Genomic DNA, 22,191 nt, shown 5'->3' on the forward strand with positions numbered 1-22,191 from the left:
GTTCCTCAAGGTCCCTTCCAACCTCTGCAATTCTGTGACAATTCTGTAGCTCTTCCAGCACTGGTTGACTTCTTGAAGCTGGGTATCATCGCACTGATTTATACCATTCATATTGTCAGGATCCTCCAATCATGGAACCACTTTGATTGTAGATCATTACTTTTACACCCTCAGGAACTAATAAAGAACACATCAGAAGGAAAACTGCATTTTCATACTCTGCCAATAATGCTTTGGAAGTAATCGTTGAAATCATCTCTGTTCTCAGCACTGAGATCTTTGGGAAGGGAACTACAGATCTTTTACCAACAGCTGATCATTTAATAACTATTTCAGACCTAGCATATATTCTGTGCTCTTGATGTAACAAAGTTGATGAGCAACTCTTCCACAGCAGTTTCTGCATGAGCACCTTTCAGTCTTCATACGTGCAACTATGATCTGATTAGTTGAGGGATTTCTTCTCTTTTCTAAAATCCTTATAACCTGCATCTGCTCTTCCAGATATGTCGGCTCCTCCACTGAAGTCTGAATGGTTCTTGTGGACTTTTTCTATTCCTTCTCTGAATTACAGCTACCAGGGATGGTTTTTCACAATCTGATTTTTGCTGCTAAACTTAAAATTGGCTATTTAAAATGAACATTTACCAGAAACTCCCATGAAGTACAAGCACTGAGTAGTGTTCTCTTTTTCACACTTTTACTGGCTCGCTAACCTGACTCTGCTTGGTTTCCCTTTTTACTGGCCATATTTTACTGACCAACTGCTATACCAAAACACAACATATCCACATAGCATTCACTACAGCACTGGGGAGGGAGGGGGTCAATTTAGTATTTTTAAATTCTTATCACTTTCTTTTGCAGTTTTAAAGATCTTGAAGATTGCTGTGTAATACAATAGCACTGTATAGTTCTTATACTAAAAATAACTTTTTCTGATTATTTAAATATTATAGTGCTACTTATCTGCATGTTGTGAGAGATAATCCAATAAATGCTTTTCTGTCACCTAACAAAAGCCTGTTGCACTAACAGATGGAAATTCTCAGTATCAATATACTTTCAATACTTCGATAGATGTTCTTTCATGACTTTTCTCCCTTGGTGGAAAACACACAGTTGCCAATGTACATGCCAATTTTCTGTCATTATCAAATACAACCAGCAGTTTTCTTATGTAAATACTTATTGTTCTCAACACATTTGCCCTTCATAAAGCTACCCATTTCATGTTAATCACACAATATTTTTCTCTTTTAAAAATCATGCTGTACCAACAAGATAAAGAACATAAAAGGAATCGAAGAGGGAAAAAAAGCTCAGATGCCTGACATGAAAAGCATTGGAACATCTATTTTTCAGTTTCTATTCCTTGAAAACGTCAATCATGCAAGAAAGGACTTTTAATCATCATATTATTTTTTGTCTTATTTTTCTTTGTCTTTTCTTTGTGAGATACCCATTTAGAGCAAAGTCAACTCTCTTCGAAGGTAGCAAAATAATAACTGAATCCATCTCTGTCCAACTGAATGAAATATAATGTCTCAATGACATTACTTTTCTTTTTGGGGAAAAATAATAATGAATATTCTGCTTTATGCCTGATTCATATGTTCAAATGTCATGGTAAATCTTTCAAGGTAACAGGCAAACTGGGAAAAAAAATTATTAGGCTTATGGGTTTTTTTTATAACTACTGAAAAGTTCTTTAGAAACAAGGAAAGGTGTGTCTATGCTTCTTGGTTTATACTGCTACTAAACGTTCAGAGATCCTGTCTGGTTCTTTACTCTTATCTTCCTCTGGAGGAGTGGCTGATTGCCACAAAAGTAAAAATGTACCTTTCTTAATTAGTAGATTTAGTGAAAAAGAAAGATTTCTGTATGTGCTTAACGAATATTTATTTTTTAAAAGCAGTGAACATGTGCAGGAAAACATATCTAGATATTCATCCAAAAGAGCAAAAGCATGTTTAATTTCATTCATAAATTTCTTATAAAACAATCAATACATCATTGAGAAAAGAAATTAAGGCTAACTTACAAGAGCTGAACATGAAGTAATCTACCATTTTCACTTTGCAGAACTAAAGAGAAAAGTCTTACTCACAAGGAACACTTCTTTCATCATGATGTTTATTTTACACAGCCAACAGAAGCAAGTAACATTACCATGAGCACTAAAATGTCTTAGAATTGGAAAGAAGTTCTTCTGCTAAGTTAACATTAGGCAACTAAATAAATGCCTACAAAACACTTTTCATAATGAAAAGCTTTATAAATGCAATTAAGTCAGTAATTTGAATCATTTGATGCAATTTCATTAAACTCAAAGACTGCCAGAATCAGAGAAAAGAACAGAAGAAAAGAAAAAAAAAAAAGAATGTTACTGTTCATTCTGTGATTTCCTGCCAGGATATTAAAGTCTTTCAAAATGAACCACACATTTGTAACACAGACAGTGTAGGATTAGGAAGACTGTGGGATCAAGTGTTCCAAAAACCAAAATGGAAATGCTTATCTAGTTATGGAAAATAGATGCTATTAATTTCAACAATACAGCATATTGTGTGCACACCTACATCTTCCAAATGTAGGTAGTGAATAAGTGCCAGCTTCCATTCATTTCTTCTTAGTAAATTGAAAGCTTCATAGAATACTCTGCATTTACTGAGGCAACAGTGAGATTGCATGAGATATTACATATAAATATATTTTGAATGAGGTAAAAGCAGGAAGTTTATTAGAATAGTAGATACTACATAACTTTTGTATCAACAGTTTACGGACTCTCCTTAATACATAGATACTTTAGGAAAAAATAAATAACTACTGAATCAAGTTTAAACTCCCATGGAACTAGAATTATTTAAAGAGATTTCTCTCCTATGCAATTACCATGCAGCTAGTGTCACAAATATATTGAAACCAGACATCCTTCCCAGCAGTGGTAAAACAGCCAGACACTTTCAGCATCCAGAGACTACAAATCCCATGTACCTCCTTGGTACTTGCATAATTGGTCTGACTTACCAAAATGACTTCTAACACAGTAAGTTCCCTTGATTTTTACTGACCATCTATAACTGTAAGGAGATGTCACTGGGAGACAACTGCTCAGCATTTTTTCAAACATTACATAAACAATTTAGGTTCCTCCTTGCAAAGCATTCCTGTTTGGAAATCTCATCTTCTGAAATACAGTGGTAATCCTTACCCAAGAAGGTGACTGTCCTCCAAATGAGAAGCTGTACACCTAACACAAATGAGCCTGTACTACACGGTGAGCAGGAAGATTAAAGTAAAACAAGGCTGCTTACCTTTGCCTTGCGAAAATGGTAGACTACCAGCATGCTTATGAAGTCCAGCAGCATACAGAGTGTTTGGAATGAGATGATAGCAAGCCGTAAATACTTGTCCTCCTGTGCATAGCAGGGAGTATCATCTTTACAATTAGAACATCCTTCCCTGCAGGGCAGGCAGGTGTAGACTTCCTCTGACAAGGCCCCTCCAGAAAAGCGATTATCTGCATCCTTTCCTGAAAATATGAGGTGGGGAAGGGAAGGCAACTTTAATTGTACAGTACAGGCATCTTATTCATACAGAAGCAAAACAGTTCTCTGCTTATTCCCTCGCCTCCCTGTTCTCCTCTTTCATTAAATAAACAAAGTAGTTTGCCAGGGCTGCTTTTGTCATTTCACCTCCTTTGTCACCTTCAGAAAACACAGATCAATTCAGACATGGGGGAAAGTGGGTTTATTAAATGCATCCCCACTGTATTTAAGATGGACAAAATTTGCAGAGGACATTCTTTGAAGGATACTTCTGAATGGGAGAAAATTACACCAGGGATTTAGGAACAAAGACACAAATTTACACAGGCACATGAAAAACAGATGCTTTAACTACCTAATGTTTACAGCACAAGCTTCGATCCTATTTGAGACTGTTTCTGAATTTCATAAAGACACTCTCTAGTGAAATGAGTAGCTCCAAATCAGACAAAACTCCTCTTAAATAACATTTATTCAGCAAACTGATATAAGATTGCACTATTCCGTGCCCAGATCAAAACCAGCACATTTACACTACATAAACGTATAAATGTGCAATTTTCTACAGTTCACTGAAACACACTAGAAAACCTCGAAATCCAACTGGCAATTTAATATCTTGTCTGTGAAAATCAATTGTTCCTGAGCTGACATCTGACCCATCAAAGCACACCAGCCAACAGAGCATACAGGAGCAATCCTGCTCTTACTGATCTGTAAGAACTTGCCTGTAAAACCCTACATGACTGCTTACACTGCATGAAACTGATAGAAGAAATGGGTGAAGGAAAGAGAAGAAAAGCAAAATAATGTTAAATAAGAAAGCAAGCAGAAATTGCTGAAAATTCATAACAAAAACACAACAAGTTTTGGAGCTTCAAAGACTGTGGCTTAGAGAACCAGAGAATATGGCTGAAGGCAAATAAATGGTGTTTTAAAAACCATGATAGCCCCTCTTGTTTTTCACAAGACTAGAGAATTGACCCAACATTTTTGATCAAAACTCTCCTTCTCCAGCAGTGATGTTAGTAAATCCCACGTTATCTAGTCTTAATTCAAGAGACAGAGTATTTCAGTGATGTTTCACATATGCACATTGGCGTTTCAAACTCTCTTCAGGCTTTTCACTTAAAACATTTGAAACTGAAAGTTATATACATGGGTAATTGCTTCTTTTTTTTCTCAAATGTATGTATGAATGTGCAGGAACACACATCTTCTGGCAGGCAAAGCTTCAGAAGGGCACAGAGCAGTCATATACCCCAGTCTGCTTGTTTGGTGTGCTGTTCCAGCAGCCATGTCCTCCTTGCTTTTAGAGAAAGGCTTCTCTCACAAATCCTGCAGTGAGAACAGGCTGGCATTTATTTTTATGAAGACTTTGGATTTCTCTTTGGAGAAGCTGAACTGGAGAGCTCTCCTGGGACTGGGGACATAGCACTGCTAGACAAATTAAGTCCCGTACTAAGACACGAGAGGTGTACAAGCACCTTTTTCTGAGTAGATTCCACATCCAAAAAGCAAGAGCTGAGGGGAATCTCTGCAATAAATTATTGTTGAAGAATCCAATTTTAGGTTGAATAAAGCACCAAAGTTCTACTAAGGATATTCCAATGCAAAAGTGATTAACCTGTGAGGCAGAGAACTAAGTGCTTGGAGATGACTGCTATGAAAATGTTAAAATGTATGTATTCATAAATTAATCTATTCTACTAATACTAATACTGCTTCCTCAAAGTGAGCCATTAGGAGAAAGTGCATAATCTTGTACTCAAGCAATTACAGGTTAATGCAACTTGTATGATTTTTCACATATCTTTTTCTAAAATCAGTTTCTGATGAGATTGAGTCACAAACCCTACATGAATATGGCTTGAAAATCCGTTATGGTCATAAACTTTATGTTCTATATTTCTTAAAAGTGCAACCTTGAAAGCTGATAAAAAAAGACACACGAAATACATCAGTAACTCTGTGCCTTGTTAGTACTAAGGGTCCTCATTAACCAGTTCAGCAGAAAAGAGAGAGGTTCTACATATTTTGGCACTACCAGTTCTGAAGTCCAAACTCAGCTTTGGAAGGAAAACAGCTCTCCTACCTGACTTCCTCATCAGTTAAAGAATGGTACAAATTTCAACCCCTGAGCCACACACAGTTCTGGAGCCTGCAGCATGAAATGTGCAACCTCCTGGGGAGCAGCAAAACTGTATTCTTTAAGTTAGAAAAGCAGAATCTTTCCTACTGAGGACAATGTTTATGCAACATTGCATCTCAGTGTTCAGGTCTCCAGCTGAGTTTGCTGAGAAGGCAGACGAGCAATCTTTGAAGCCTGCCTGCTGAGCAAACTGCATAGCCTGTCAAACATCCCTGCAAAGCCATTTTGTACCGCTGCCTTTCAGACTCAGCCCAAACACTCATCTGGACCTAAAGAGAACCTTGATTAGAACTTAAAACTCTGTCACTTCAGACACAATGCGCAACTGCTGTTAAACATATTTTGTTGCAGAATCCCAACATTACTGAGAAATGCTTCCATTTCAAGATACAATGCACTGAATTCAATTTTTCAATTCATGGAAGTACAAAAGTGATCAGTTTTCCTACCCACTTACCTATTTACATCTTATCTTGAGACCTGCAAAACTTACTTGCCTCTTGATTCTAATCTTCCAGGAATATTTCTTAAACCATTAACATTTCCACTCAGTTACATCTCTCTTATCAGGCCTCACCAACCTAATTCCACACAAAGATTGTCAGGTCAGACAGTTTCTGTCAAAATTACTTGTAGTATTCATGTCTAGAATCCCTGCATTGGTATCAGTTTGAATCTCCAAATATACAGTTTAGAAATTTTAACCATTTTTAATTCTTACAGAATGCAGTTGGATGACAGGGCTAAGTTCCCTTGAACCAGTTTTTTCTGTCATTACTCCACAGTTACTTCCACTATCAGTCTTACTGCTCACATTCTGAAATCATCTATACAGTGTGGCAACCAGAGCTGCATCTGGTACAATTAAAAGCAGTTCTTTGTTAATGACTTTTCCTAACCTCACGCTCACGTTAACTCACAGCAACACATGGACAAATCAAAGAAGTCCCAGATCATCTAACTCTGAGACCTTAAATGTCAGCATATGCAAACACTTCAGTGAGAAAATTTAAGTGTAAGTTATTTAAAAGCAAAATTTCTGACCTAAGTTTGCCATGTTGGCTCCTCCTTCTTTCGCACACAGAGAAAAGGGGTTATTTGCATGAAGAGTTAATTCCTCCATCTAAAGACGAGTTTCCAAAGCAGCAAGGCTACTCTCCAGGGGAGCCATGCTCTCCCTACTGACTACAGTGGAAACCAAGATGACTAATACATGTCATGCATCTGCACTTTAGACAGCTGATATAAGATCATAAGAATCCCATCCCTTATGATCAGTGCTGTTATCATCTCTAGTCATAATTTTTCTGCATTTTTTTTGCGTTTGGTATGATAAAAATCTAAGAACGATTTTTTTTAATATGCTCATTCAAAGAGTTAAATCCCAGTTCCATCATAACTCACTGCACCACAGGAGCAACCAAGCATCATTCTTACACTACTAAAAGATTCATACAGCTCAGAGAAAAAAAGAACACTATCATAAGGGTGACTTCTACAACATTCCACAATACGAAAAGGGAAACAAATGCTCACCGAGTAAATTTCTGACTAAACAATGTGCTACTTATGCAATATATATTTACAGGAAATCTAATATAGACTATTAGGGGTGAGATATCTTAGTCAGTTTATTCTCAGACCAGATCAGATCAATTAAAATGGGTCATCCTCTGACACAGAATGAATACATTTATGGGACTCATGACTGCAAATAAACATGAAATTCAAAAGCTTTCCTGATGTTAAAAAGCTATACATCTTTCACCTAAAATCACCAACACTTTTTAAATAAGAAAGCAAAAGCAAAGATTCTGGGGAAGGGATTCACTAGCAAAGTAGGAGGCAAAGCAGAATGCCCCATTACACCTTCAAGCAATACTTTTACACTTGTGACTGCAGTGTATACTGTATTAGTATAACTGCAACAATTTTAGCACAGTGATTATATCTTGGTGGTCATACTTTCATACAGTGAAAGTAATAGACAGCACCTTTGGAGACGGCTTCTTTACATGTTCTGTTTCCTTACTTCCCTTAACGCAATCCAAGTACCAAACACTGTGCTTTCCAGAAAGCATAGGCTGCATGTCTTCCATGCTGTACCACCAGGCAGACTCTCAGAGCTGACCCATCTCTAATTCCCCATTTGTAAGAATTAGAGCTTGAATGTGCTCCTTTAGATTCTCCTCTGAACATGAAGTAAAATTAAAACAATTAAAGCACTTACAAAACCAGAGGCCAGAGCATTCCAGTTTGCCCTAAGGAAGGAAGAAACTGGTAAATTAAATTTCTCAATACTTTTGCTTGAATATAGATGCCAGGAATCTTTACTTCCTTATAGCAAGACTTCTTTTCATATTTTTAAATTTATTTATGAATCAAATATTCTTAAAGTGGGTATGTTTTACAGGATCCTCAAGAGTATCACAAATGACAAACCAAAGAGCTAGAACTCCTTAAGTGATTATATAATCTGAGAGTTGCAAACCACTGGGATTTCACTGTATAACCCTGACTAGGATAAAAAGGAGCCCTGCATTATTAATGCTCTCTATGCTTTTTTCCCCCCTAACTCAAGCAAAGGCACTTACTCTGAAAGCTGTTCACTGAAAAGATGTTGGGATGATAGAATCCCTCCTTGCAAATACATTTGTAGGCTCCAAGCACAAATCCAAGACCTTTAATTGGCAAGCACTGTGAGAAAAGAAAAAAGAAAAGTAATGCAAATGATCATACAATGATATACTCAATGTACATTCAAGCATAAGAAAAACATTACAAGATACAGTGTGCAGACTTCGAAGAAGTGCCCCTGCCAGTCTTAACAGTATCTTCTCCGTGACTTTTCCCACAGCCATATATCACTCTGCTTTTTTTCCTTGCAGTTAATTACTAGGAAACAGCACAGTTATAAAACAACCTTTCCCATGACAATTCAAATAAGTGCCAGACAGACTTCTGTCCATGTGAAGCGGGACACAGTTAGCAGGCTACATCCACAGTACAGTTGAGAACAGGCCTATAACTAAGTCCCAGCCCCAAATCCCACCTCAAACATGTGCTGAGCCAGGGGACACATCTATCTCAGGTAGTGCCTGCAGAGCACAGCTCCAAGCACACTAAGCTACATCTGTTCTGGCCTCCAAACCCTCACCAGCAGAACAGAGGGGGCTCAGAGGGCTGGGGCTCACACAGCATGGAACAGCGTGGATGTCTGTGGCCCACCTTCTGCAGGCAGCAAGAAAGGCTGGGATCAGGGCAGACCCCCTGACTGGCAACCATAAATTGGTTGAGATTTACAAAGTCAAAACAAAGACAGCAACTGGTTAAACAAAATGACTGTGGCCTAAACCTGATCAAGGTCAATGACAGCAAAAAGGTAATGAGCGGGAGCCACATACTTCTGAGTTCCATTGCCCCTTTTCAAGGAAGTAACATATGAGACAAGTTTTGCTTTAACTCAGATTCATTTTTGCTATTTCCAACATGAAGACGAACAGCAAATTTATGACAATGTCAGAACATCTACTGTCAGACCAATACTGTACAAGAAATAGGCTGTGACCAGCACAGTGAAAAGGGTTTGGCAGTAATGAAATCATAAATGCTGGTAAAATGATTTCTCCCCAGTAATGCATACATCATTTTACCAGATAAAAGTAGGCTACCGCGCTAGATACCCGTCCCATCAGTATAGGTACAAACACACAGGTACCAATTTACTGCTGTAAATATGAAGTACACAGTCATATTTCCTCAAGGAAAAACTGAATGATATAAGAAAAGGACCTTCTGCCCTCTCAATTCTGCCCCCAATTTCACTTGCTTGCACCTGACTTTGACTTCAGGGTGTTTAAATCTCTGCCTGCCTGTGGCTGGGAGGAAGGTGCAGAAGGCAGGGCTTAATAAAAAGAAGATCTGAGTTTCAAAAATCAAAGGCAAACCAAGAGAGTACTTAAGGAAAACTCAAGTATTTATCTTGAATTTCAGTTTTGTGACATAATCCTGCCCAGCACTGAGAAAGCCACCTGGCTTTTCTTGCCCTCAAGTGGGCAGAGCCGTCTCTTTCCACATTCACAGTGCCAAACACGGTACATCAGTGCAGATTGGCAGGTGCTACTGGGAAACAAGCAAGCAGGAAACCAGCAAGAATAAACACCAAAAATTCATTCAGCCTGTGTAAACATGAAAGCAGGGAAAAAAGCAAAGAGAAGGCCCAAATCATTTTTCTTCTCACTTCATCTTCTGCAGAAAGGAGACTGCTGACAAGGTGGAGAATTGGAGAAATCAAAATGCGTAAATCCAATGACAACAAAGCCTCTTTTAGCCAAGCACAAAAGAAGAAGCTAAAGAAGGAGAAAGAATGAGTGAATTCTGTCATCTCCAGCACCTTTCAGTCATTGTGCTTCAGGAAATGTATTTCAGGGGAAAATTCTGTTCGTGCTTTCTGGCTTCTTCCTTTATAACATGAAGGTACACGCTGCTGTAGATAACACAGTTTCATTCTGAAGCCAACAAAGAAAAGAGCGAGCTTCGGCTGAGCCCTGCAAACACCACAGCACACCAGGACCACAGCCACAATACATTCTCACTGCACAAAATCTTCACTAAAGAGGTGTCACAGGCTCATAAATCTGCTCTGTATTAAAATGAACACTTTTTACCGATGATTCTTTCACATACATCCTATACTCATATTAACAGCAGTTCATAACTTTTCTGTTTTATCGTTCCTAACCAGTACAGAACTTGAAAATGAGCAGAGTATTTCAAAAACTGCTGTCTTCTTTGATGTAAGATATTATTCTTGCTTCCAGTCCTTGGCAGCTGCAGTGTACAACTTAAGAACTGCTGGTCAAAATCTATGTCAGGCAGTCCATATAATCCCATGAAAGGCATAAAAGGCATCAGAAGATCAATCTGTTGAAAGGAGAGGAGGAGAAAAAGCGAGCCTGGATCCCTCCAGAAAGCAGTAACAGTTTTACACTGTACTCAGAGACTACAAACGTTGAATGTAAATAGAGCTATTTACAGGTTATTTGTTGTGTTTTGTTTTGTTGTTGCTGTGTTGGTTTCTTTTTATAGAAATTGCAGCAACAAGGCAGGGAAGAATATCATATGGCCAAAAGGGGGGGAAATACTTGTAAAAAACCTCCCTCTTTTTGAAACTGATTTACAAGTTATTAAGCATTACGGAGATCTTAGTCCTCCTAAGGCTCTGCAGAGTATTAGGGGAAGAGAAAAAAAACACCACACACTAAAAACGCGGCCAGCCTTGACTTTGAATATTTCAAATTTTTCAAAGCACAAGAGCAGCTTTCAGAATCTGTATTTCTGCATGCATACATGATAAGGATGACTGCCTCGCCTAAAGTCAACTCCTTGTTCAAAGACTGGAGTGAGAGTAAAGTAAAGCCATGACAGATAAAGTTTAACAGAAGCATGACAAATCAAATCACTCCCTGCAGTGGCATAGGGCAGCACGGGTGCAATTTCTGGAAGATCTTGTAAAAGTAAGGGTTGGTTTGTGCTGGCCCATGACTACAGCTGGAGTGGGTAGGAGTGCTGCCAGAGCGTGGGGGCTCCTTTCCCACTGCTTACTGCACTGTCAGGCGCAGTCACATGGGGAAAGGAACAAGAGAAGACAGATAGAGTAAAATTTTGTTCACTGGAGTCAGTAACAGGTGTTTTTTTTTCATTGAAAAGGATTTAACCACTATATTTGCTCTCTTCATTTACCCACCATGAGCAAGATTTCATTCTGAGATGTGTTTGTAGCCTCCTCAGAAGTCTGCAGCATCCCTGGCCTTGTGTACACACCTGGGAGTCAGCAGTTTGCCTCTGGTCTAACAATGCTACTCACAAGCTTCTTGTCTTCAAATGCATTTTATTTCAAAAGGAAATGATAGAGCCGGTCAATCCATATCCTGCATTTCAGGGTAACTTGGTAGGCTCCCATAACTCTTATCCTCTCTCCCAAGTGCATCACTGTAGATCTTTCTTTTAATAAAATTCAAATTTGAGAATGTGTTTCCCAGCAATGACGTACTTACTATAATGATGGTGAATTGCTTAAATCCTGAGTCAGACAAAGCAATAGCTGATCTGATTCAGCTTGCAGCAAAGGCAGGCATCGGGAAAATATTTGTCACAGGTGAGTAACTGATGATTTTTTAGCTTTGCTAAAAACTCCACGCTGCTTTTTAATGTTATTAATGCTCTTAATTCTGATTTTGTTCAGCTATAGCACCAGTGTAAGCAGTGATAGTAAGGAGTTGCAGCCCATTCACACTAGTAATTAGAAACTACATATGATCATGAAAGCTATTATTAATCTTAGCTATAAGTCAAAACACTCTTGAAACAGAAAAGGCTATTAGCAATATGTATTTCATTAGGATACTTTGGCTACTAATGGTAAATCACAAATTTGCAGAAATACTGATGTCAAATCGGGCACAGTGCTGGCAGGAATCACAGATTCATTAAGGTTTGAAAGACCATTAAGGTCATCTAGTCCAACTGAGGCCAACCCATGCCAGTGACCGCTCAGAGCAACATCTACCCTTACTGGAAGTTCCTGCTTGCAGAGTCTCTAATTCCCTTTTCTGCTGTGTGTAGAAGCTTGGTCACCCGGCTCTGTGTCTGAGGAACTTGAAGGAACTTGCTTAGAAGAGAGTAAAGCCAAGTGTTCTAGTGTTTGTGTGCAGGTTTCCTGGTGTGAGGGCTCAGCATTAGAAAACACATCTTCAGCAATTGCCATATATATAGAAAACCCAGCCTCAACTTACAGATGAAGCTTTCTCAGTCCAGATCATGAAAGCACAGTAATTAAAAGAGATAGCTTGGGCACTCACAGGTTCTGTAGCAATAACAGTCTGTAAGACAGAGTTATCATTATAGCCGAAAAGTACCGTACAGGCAGGCTACAATCAGGCTACTTTTAGAGGGAAAACAAAAATAATAATAAAAGATCTCTTTATAACACAGATTGGAATTGATACCATTAACCTGAATATCATTTTATAACATACTAAACTTTGCTTCTGATGAATGTGCAAACTGCATTGCAATTACAAGGGGACATGTTAACAGACACCATAGGGACCGATTATTGTAAAGCCATAAAAATAATGCGGACTGATCAGTTTGAAGGCATTCAGTCAGGGCCAGCTTGCACTGACACTGATGACAAATTAAGACATTTTTACTCTTAGCATGGATTAAACAGTACTAAGAATAAAGTCTTATGCATTTCCTTATGATCTTATCTGCATTAGAGAGAATTATCTCAACACTGAACCTTTTTTCCTATCGTGAGGACAATTTTGTATTTCACACATGAGCAATACTGAAAATGCCAAATGTTACATGCAGACCTTCCAGAAGCCGCCAAGAAATACACCAAAATACAAGTAGGTCCTTAGGACTTCTGGTTCTATCAACTACTTCCGCATTCATCTGTGACTTAATAGCAACTGTTCCAGAAGTTAGACTTATACAGAGGCATGAGAAACCTTGACAAATAATGAGAGGCATCTCCAAAATCCTCTGCTGAAGAAAAAGCTGCACTTGTTTCTGATCCCCATGAAGGATGAAGTTCTGAGGACCAGAGTACTCTGTCTCACCTATTCACATTCCCTTATCAACAAATCAGCAGCATTTTGCAATGTCTAAAAAAATAAATGCCAAACAGACGAGTTTTATATTATTTATTGATGTTAACCATTTTTAATCAAATTTTCACAATTGTTCTACCTCTGCCAATAAATGCCATTATCTCCACTTCTATTACCACTACAATAGTACAAATGACTTCATTATGAAATCCATTTGGTACATTTAAAGCCTTGGTAAAAACTATTTCTTTACAATTTTAAAAACAGCCATTTGAATGTTCTTCTAAATGCTGGTAGGAAACACTAGAATAGTCAGGCCAGGTCAGTAACTCAGTGAGAGAATTGTGCAGCTTAAACGAAGACAACTCATTCAGAATAGGAAAGAGCAATGGAGGTGCACAGGCATTGCACACAGCTCCTCTGACAGACAGGCATGGCTGAACATCTTGTAGACCTCCGTTTTTTATAAAGAGTTAAAATATTGCCAGTGTGGACAGCCTGCTGGCCCAGCTATTTGGAAAGGAAAAGCATTTGTTACAGTTCATCCAAAAGCTAACAAAAGCCACTATAATCAATTGGTAATTGATAATTTAGATGCTTAATTCAGACAGGAGAATAAAATGGTGGAAAACAGTACACAATATTTGAACAAGTTAACACAGACAACATTACTAACCCACACTTTGCAGCCAGCTGCTACATCTGTCATTTCTACTGCAGTACCAGCAACTATTACAGTAATGACTACTTAACAATAAACATTATTTTTAGGATGATTCCACACACTGGCAAGATATGCAAGGTATATGTAATGCTTTGTGTGTGTTTTCCCATCCTATGAGAACTTTTTTACCTACCAGTTCCAGGCAGTGCAGCACTTGGTTTGCGCAAGCTTCAGAAGAGTAACATACTGGTAGAGAAGAGTTAACTCGTCGTTGTCCCCGCTGAGGGAAAGACTGCACCAAGAGGACACCTCTCATTAAACTCTAGACAATACTCCTACAAATTCCACAGTCACAGGAAGAGCTCCTGGCATACCCCTAAATGTCAATTAACAGTGTTAGCAAAAGCATTGGGATGACAGGCAACAATCATCTAATGCAGAGGTTCTTTGGCATTCAGTCCATCTTTATGTACCAAAGATGCTAGCCCATTTTTTTGCAGAGGGGTTTACTAGCCAGGAGTCTTGAGTTGAGTCCAGCTATGTGAAATTGGATAACTGATGTTCCTAGTGACAAAATCCCTTCATACTGAAACTCTTCTTTCCAGTTTTGTGTGGAACAAGATTGAGAAGATGACCTCATCAAGATTTTGAATTGGAATATCTCTGCTCAGTTTGCAGCATTCCTTGCTTCTATACAAGTGCGACTTTATGCAACAGCTGAAGGCAAATAGCTACCCCACTGATGCTTGAATGAAGATACAACATTATTTATAACCAAACTGAATCTATTAAATGAGTCTGTTTACTTGGTGGTTACTGGTCAAACAAAACACCCAGATGGATTTTGCCCATCAGCAACAGGCATTTTAAAAGCAAATTTCTTTCATGCAAGACAGCTAAGCCATGCATCAGTCAGAGTAACTGCCCACAACTCAAAATCTTTTTATTAATTTTCATTTATCCTGGATTGTGGCCTCTGTAATTTGGCAATGTAACAGCTCCTCAGAAAAGTTAATCTGGCTTACAGGATAGCATCAGAATTCAAATTTTTCTACCTGCTGAGCAATAACTCTCCATGTTACAGCCAAGTCTTAAATCCTCAGGGCTGGGATGCCCCTCAGAACTGAAGTTCAGAGCAATTTAACCTACAACATGAGCTTTGGTAACTACAGTTTCTTTTTGACTGCTTTAAATCACCAACCTCCGCTCATAGTTTCATACAGGAAGGAAACAACGATTTTGTGACAAAGTCATTCTTCCCTCTCTTGCCCAGCAATGCAGTGAGCAGTCTGTCACACTGCTTTACAAGCACCATCATAAGGGTGATCTGACAGTTGGAAGCAGCATTTTATTAGTGCTGTCACAAGAAATTTCTCTCAAACTCTCAGCACTTACAGCACTTTGACCTTCAAAGCTGAGCACAGTGCACTCACCCCTCAACCACTACAGAGCACGAGTTCCACAGAGCTGGTGAGTGTCCCACTGGCACAAGGAAAACACAGCACTCAGCAATTGCCAGCTTTACCTGTCTCAGGCAGCCTTTTGTTTAGCATTAGGCAAGGACAAAGGTTTTAAACATGTTAAGCAAGATGTACAGTCATACTTTTGGGTAATAAATAGAAGCAAAAGTCCATAACAAAAATGAGTATGAAACAGCAATATACTTAATCAAAGAATGTCATTGCTTACTGCTTCTCATCCAGGAAACAAGAGACAGATTGTCCACAAAGATATACCATGAAATCCTGCTCTTTTCTCCAAATTCTTGCTTTCTGATCACAGTATTTATGTCCTAATTTTGAGCAGTAACTGTCAGTAACTCATTTTCCAATAACTCACTTCTAGTTGAAGGCAAACCTGTGTGTTAGTGATCTAGCTCCCTAAATGGAGCCATTCTAGACAGCCACTTTGAAAGTCCCTCCACTGTTGCTGTGATTCCCTTACCTCAAATTCAGATTCTTACCTTTTATCCAAAACTAAGGCAGCCTTGATGACTCATCTCACTCCTCCATTGTCTTTTGGAGTTAAAAGGTTTGGCTATAGAAGTAAATTCCTTGGAAGGCTCTCTCTAAATGACTGCTTTTGATATTTAAAGATAGTTCTCTCTCTGCCCATCACTTTTTTACCCTAAGGTTTGCACTTAATCAACAAGGCTATTTCTATGCCTAGGTGATTAAAAGCCATTTTTCCTTCATTCCACCAGACTGCTATTTCCTATCCAAGATGAACTCCTTCCTACCTTATACAAAGATATCGATACCATAGTTAAACATCACAATAGCCAGCCATGAAGATGTTCTCTGAAGTATAACAACAACTAGAGGTATTCTTACTTTAACAGACTAAAGTATTTTGCCTAGATGTTTGTGACAGCAAACATTTCCTTCCCTGTCTCCAACAGGGAATGTTGCAGAGTCCTGTCATACTCAGCTCCATTACCAATATTGTTACCCTCCTCTGGAGGCTTTTAAGGACCTTAACAACCTTTTTATATTGTGGAGCCTAGAACTATACACATTACTCAAGGTGATGCCACACCAATGCTAAATCTAGCAGGAGAATCACTTTTTATTTTTTTTTTAACCAGCTGGCTGTGCTGTGTTCAATGCCCCCCAAATGGGTTTGCCCCCTTGGCTGCCTGGCCATGCTGCTGGGTCATGCTGAGCTGCCATCATCAGCACTCCCAGGCCCCCTCTGTTGAGCTGCACTCTAGCCACTCTGCTCCCATCTGTACTCATGTCCAGCACTGCTCTGTCCCGGGTACAGCACCAGACATTTTCCATTGACATTGCGCATTGACAATTGTTCAATTTATCAAGATCCTCTGTGAGGCCATTTATCCTAATCTTGACAGTGCTCAAGAGGCACTTGGATAATGCCCTTAATAACAAGCTTTAACTTTTGATTAGCCCTGAAGTGGTCAGGCAGTTGGAGGTTGTAGGTTCCTTCCACCAGAACCATTATATACTGTTCTTCCATTCTGCTGTTCCAGTTTGCATCAGGAAGAAAAAGAAAAGCATCAAAAAAATCTGTGAAACCAGGAACTGTAACTTCATATTTCTTATCACTCTTGGCAGGGTTACAACAAATAACACTACTTGAAAAGCATACGAGTGCAAATTTGGAAGCCAGTTTTCTCAGAATCATTAAAAAATGTCAGAAAATTCAGCAAGTTTATCTGCAGTGTAATGACTTCTTTCTCAAGAACTTGCTAGTATATAGCAGCAGAAAGGTAACACATGAATCAAAGTAGCCTCTAGGCAGTAACAGGTGTGTATCTCAGTATTCTGCTTAATGAATTTGCCTGAAAACAGGAGCTCATGAATAACGAGTAACATGGTATATCCACAGGAGAGGATGCAAACTGGAGTTTCCTCTCTATTATTCAGCATCTGCCAGAAGTTGGTTCACAAAGCACGATGGACTGGATCTCTTCTGACACTGTTAAAACTAAAAAGGAAATTGCTTTCTATTATTAATTATAGAAGTGTACATCTCCTTCCCAGAGCCCTCAGAAATGGTGAAACAGCATCTGGTAGCAGTTCACTGTAGATGTGTAAACCTCAGCAGACAATAAGATTCTTTGGAAGAGTTTGCCTCAGACTCAACTAAATGTCAAGTTCACTTTTCATCTGACAAAGTAAATACATTTTATTGGAAGCCACTATAGAAACAGCTCCAAAGACCTGCCAGCCTTAATGTGACACACATACACACACACAAAAGGCCACCCTCACTCTGCATTACCTCACTTTCTTGCTGTGAAATCACTTGAAGAGCCAGCAGCACAGTTATCACTGAGAGAAGTTAAGTCAGGACAAATGAAGGAAGCATCAGGTTCAGTCCCAAATTCATAGTTTTTAGTTGGTAACATATTTCAAAGGTGGCAGTGAAAAAAAGAACAGCTATCAGATTAAGAGTGAAAATGTTTGGTTAATAATTTCAGTAGCCTGAAATTAATAGAATCAGATTTAGTTTCATATATTGAAATAAATTACGTTCATGTGCTTTCCTGGGCTAACAGTTCTAGAAGAATGAAGAATTATAACGCACATGACTGCTAAGTTTAATGTTATCACTGTTCCCTCTTTGTCCTCTCTACCCTTGTTCTGCTGCACAACAAAGCACATCACCGGGAAGCAGGACTGGTGACTCAGCTCCACAGGAAGGTCTCTCACAGCAGCCCCAGGAGCAAAGACTCTTCATTCACCTCTCTCCCATTGACAGCACTCAGGAAGCACAAGGCAGATGTCCAGCAGACCAACTTCATCTCCACAGTTCACACACATCAACCAATACTTTTCCTAATAAACCTACCAATAATTCCTTACTTTTCTCTCACTAGGACAATATTTCTTTTGCTTATCTACTGCTTATCTAGATACCTATTTTTTTTTGCAAGTGATACATCTTCTTTTTCTTAACTGTGGCCTTCTTGAGGTGTGGGGGGGAAGAGCTTTCTGTTTTGATCCCACTTGCACATCCTCAGAGCATCTCAAGATTACATACTTTATACAGCTTTGTACCATAACAAGTGTCTTGATGAACAAGTGTAAATACCAAGATATTTAGTCAGTATCTTACCCAAAGGGAAAACAGAATAAATGAAAGAAGAAAGGGTCCGTGTTCTAGCATAACTTGCTGACTATATAAAGTATATACTATTAAAGTATCATTGTGACCACCAAGAAGGTTACGCTATAACTCCTTGCTCTCCTTATTATCTCATTTGAGACTGGGATTGTGATTGTAATTGCTCTGACCTGTAAAAATTTCCTGTGGGTGTTGGCAGTGATTCTGGTATTGGCAGAGCAAATTAAAGACATCAAAGTTAATTATATTCAAACTCAAGTAAATTTGGGAAACCTATCTGGATGCACTCAGCATTTGGCTGATTTTCAAACTAGAATCTACTGTAAATGCACAACTTCATTTCCCTAGTGAACTTTTACAGGTTTTTGTTAAAACAATTCGCTATTTCGTGACAGAAAAGTTCCCTGGGCAGGAACCAGATGTAAAGAAGCAAGCAGGCAATTAAATATCTCCATTTAAAGGATATATATCCTTCTACCAACAGCTAAGTCAGCTCAGCTGTCCATTCATTCACCTTCAGCTTTCACACGTGAGAAAGAATAACACACATTTATATACTGCACTGACAATGTATTTTCCCATTATAGTTTTCATAGCTGTAAGACATATGATTTAACAGCTGCTTTCACCCACTCTCTTTAGGACCATACAAAATTTGACCCAAGTATTCACAGAAACTATTAGCCTGAAAACCTAGGGGCACACTGCAGGCTTCTCAGCCACATCTGAACCTCATATCTCCTATTAAGATTCCTAAAGAAATGCACAGAGAGTGAAAAGAAGAGTTGTCTCTTTTCTTAGTAAGAAAAACAAAAAGGAAATACAACTGTTTATTCAGAATAAGAAATGAATCACATAAAGTTAATATTAAAAAAAACTTATGCTTAATCACCAAAGAAACATGTTTGTACCTACATTAAAAATAGCAGACGTAACAATGAAAGTGGGTATTTGTTAAGATCGCCATCAGCTGTAGCTAAAATATCTCTTTGCTTGAACACAAAATTTATCATGCTTTACAGGAGAAGTTATCAGATCTGCTGACGATACTAATCATGCTCTCAAAAATAATGTTTTTGTTTGTTTGTTTTATAGAATTCTGTAACATCTTTATGCTGCAGTGCTATAGCAGTCACTTTGCAATACCTCACATCACCACAGAATGACATCTTAATGTTTATACCTATATATTTTGATTTAATATCTCTAGGCTACAGCCAATTTTAAAACTGTTATTCCTGAAAGTAACTGTTGACTTGTTGAGTTAGTGCTTTAATGGATTACTTCATAGACTAATAGAACCACAAGGTTGGACAGGACCTACAAGATCACCCAGTCCAACCATCCTCCCATTACTGTAGCTAGAGCAAACCACTATAACAGATCTTATAGCTGAGCTTCCAGCTGCTATTTGTTAGGACTCACATTAAAAGATGGCTTGGGAATGAGAGAATTCTAGCTGTAAGAGTAGTAAAAAACTACACCAAGAAAATTCCACCAAAATGTAGATTCAGTGTAATACAGCAATGACATACATGGGAGAGGAGGTGAGAAGGGGACCATAGCCAGAAGAGAGCCCACAGAAGGAACACGCTGGGGCTGTAGCCCAGATTGGTCTCTTGGTCTTTCTCACCAAGTTGGTATGTTCCCTCAAAATAACCCAGGTCACTTGAATCAGTATTTAACCTCTTTCCATCAGAAAACTGTATACAAGCTCTACTTATTTTAGTTTCTCTCATCAAATTAACAAGGGGGGGTGGAATTTAGTATATTCCAAGGACCCCATCCAATATATTTCTCCCTCATAATTCCCCAACCTTGTAATCTCCAAATCTGTCTGACAAAGCCATTTCTCCTCACAGACAATTGTGCTACAGATCCTTTAACTACAGCTGAAGAAACACATTTGGAAGGCAAACCAGCTTTTAGTGGCACAATGTCAAAAGCAGCTGAAAATACGCAGTGGTTCATCAAAAAGGACAATTCTTCAGGAAATGATTCGTGGTTATTTTCAGAATCACAATAACACGCTCTGAACCGCACAGAACAAAAGATGTTTATGGTCACTGTCACATGAAGCTGATTGCAACAGATACTTGAAGGATAAAATGAGAAGGATCCAATTCTATTCTCATTTGCCTCTCTCTTAAATAAACACAGTCCCAGTGAACTCAGTGCTTCCAGACATCTCCTTGATATTACTGCTATGTGTTGCAAGAATCAAATCCACTTCAATCTGCTTCCATGCTAAAATTTATACTCATCTTCTCTAATGTAAATTCATTTTCGGAGACTACTGAAAAGTTATGAAACCTAAAAAGCATAGATCCATGTAATCTCAAGGGCCACCTATGACAAAGAATAAGTAGGGTTGTATTTACACTACTCTGCTACAGCCTTTACTCTTATTGTCAATTAGCAAATAACACTTAGCCACGATTCCCCAGGTCCACATCTAATTCCAGTTTTATCAGTGAGCAATTTCCTACATGTTTAATCATCAATTTCTCTGTTATTTCTTGATTCATAGTTTCAGCAAACCTCTCTCCTTGCATTTTAGAGTAAACTTGCCTCAAGATGCCAACCTGTTGCCAAGCGTTACCACAGAAACTGCTGGATTTCAGTGTCAGTGGGTGAAAAAATCCCTGAGCTATTCTTTAAGTCAGTAAGTGGTCTGTGGGGTCTTCAAGGGAAACAAGAGTTGTGTAATGGTGTGGACTTGAATTACTTTTGCTAAAAACACTGATCACAGTTGGTGCCAAAGAGACTACGCACACAGCCTGAGCTTCACGGGTAGGACTCACAAAGACAGGTTATTTCCAAGAAAGCTGAAGATCATTTGGAATATGTGCTTGTAGCATTATGAACTAATTTGTAGCAGTATTAACCTACATAGCTATTACACTGGAAAAATGCAAACAACAAACTTATCTCAAAAAAGCAGTGCCATGGCAGAACTTCCAATGGCCCAGAGATAGTTCTTGTTGCTTAAAAAAAAAGCTGTTGGTAAATAAGTCAGCCAACTTTTACACAGCAGGAATCCACATCTAAGCTATGAGAATGCTATTGTCTCAACAATCATCCAGATCTCCTTATACACTGGATCCTATCCCATTATCATGTAAGCCTTGCACACTTTTTAATCCCTTACCTTCCCCACTAACTGCTTGGTGTACTGTAGATATCATCTCTCTGAGAGCAAAGCCTGTGTTTTCCCTTTCCATCTCCTGCATCATCACTCACTGTGCTTCCAGCTCCAAGCTTCTTCCTCGACCTACCCAAGATGATAAGAGCCCCGGAGCAGTCCCTGCTGGGATTCCCTGGGAGGTTTCAGTCTGAGCAACTCAAAAAGGTGCCAGTTAAAGCTCTCTCTTTTCTGCCCTGCTTCACATATTCCCTTGTTCCAGTTTTCTTCCTGGTCTAAGACACATTTCTAAATTTATAGCAGAACTGGAGGAAAGTCACTAAATGTTTCCAGACAATCATCCTGGCACTCATGTTCATTATGTACATGTTGGTAACTTGATCTGTCAGCAACTCCTTAGCAAGTAAAATCATTAGGACATTATCCCTATTACAGCGTAGGCAGATTTCAATCAGGATGTT

At 38.7% G+C, this 22,191-nt stretch overlaps 1 protein-coding gene across 1 annotated transcript in view; it reads right to left on the reverse strand.

The window, feature by feature from the left end:
* Positions 1 to 22,191, reverse strand: part of GPR158 (G protein-coupled receptor 158) — a 165,006-nt gene that overhangs the window by 88,782 nt on the left and 54,033 nt on the right. The window contains exons 3-4 of the mRNA XM_015853313.2: positions 8,301 to 8,403; positions 3,321 to 3,538 (exon numbers count right to left, since the gene is read on the reverse strand). Coding sequence (XP_015708799.1) covers positions 3,321 to 3,538; positions 8,301 to 8,403 — 321 coding nt within the window. The remainder of the gene's footprint in view (positions 1 to 3,320; positions 3,539 to 8,300; positions 8,404 to 22,191) is intronic.

The sequence above is a fragment of the Coturnix japonica genome, chromosome 2, assembly GCF_001577835.2.
Source record: "Coturnix japonica isolate 7356 chromosome 2, Coturnix japonica 2.1, whole genome shotgun sequence".
Taxonomy (NCBI): Eukaryota; Metazoa; Chordata; class Aves; order Galliformes; family Phasianidae; genus Coturnix; species Coturnix japonica.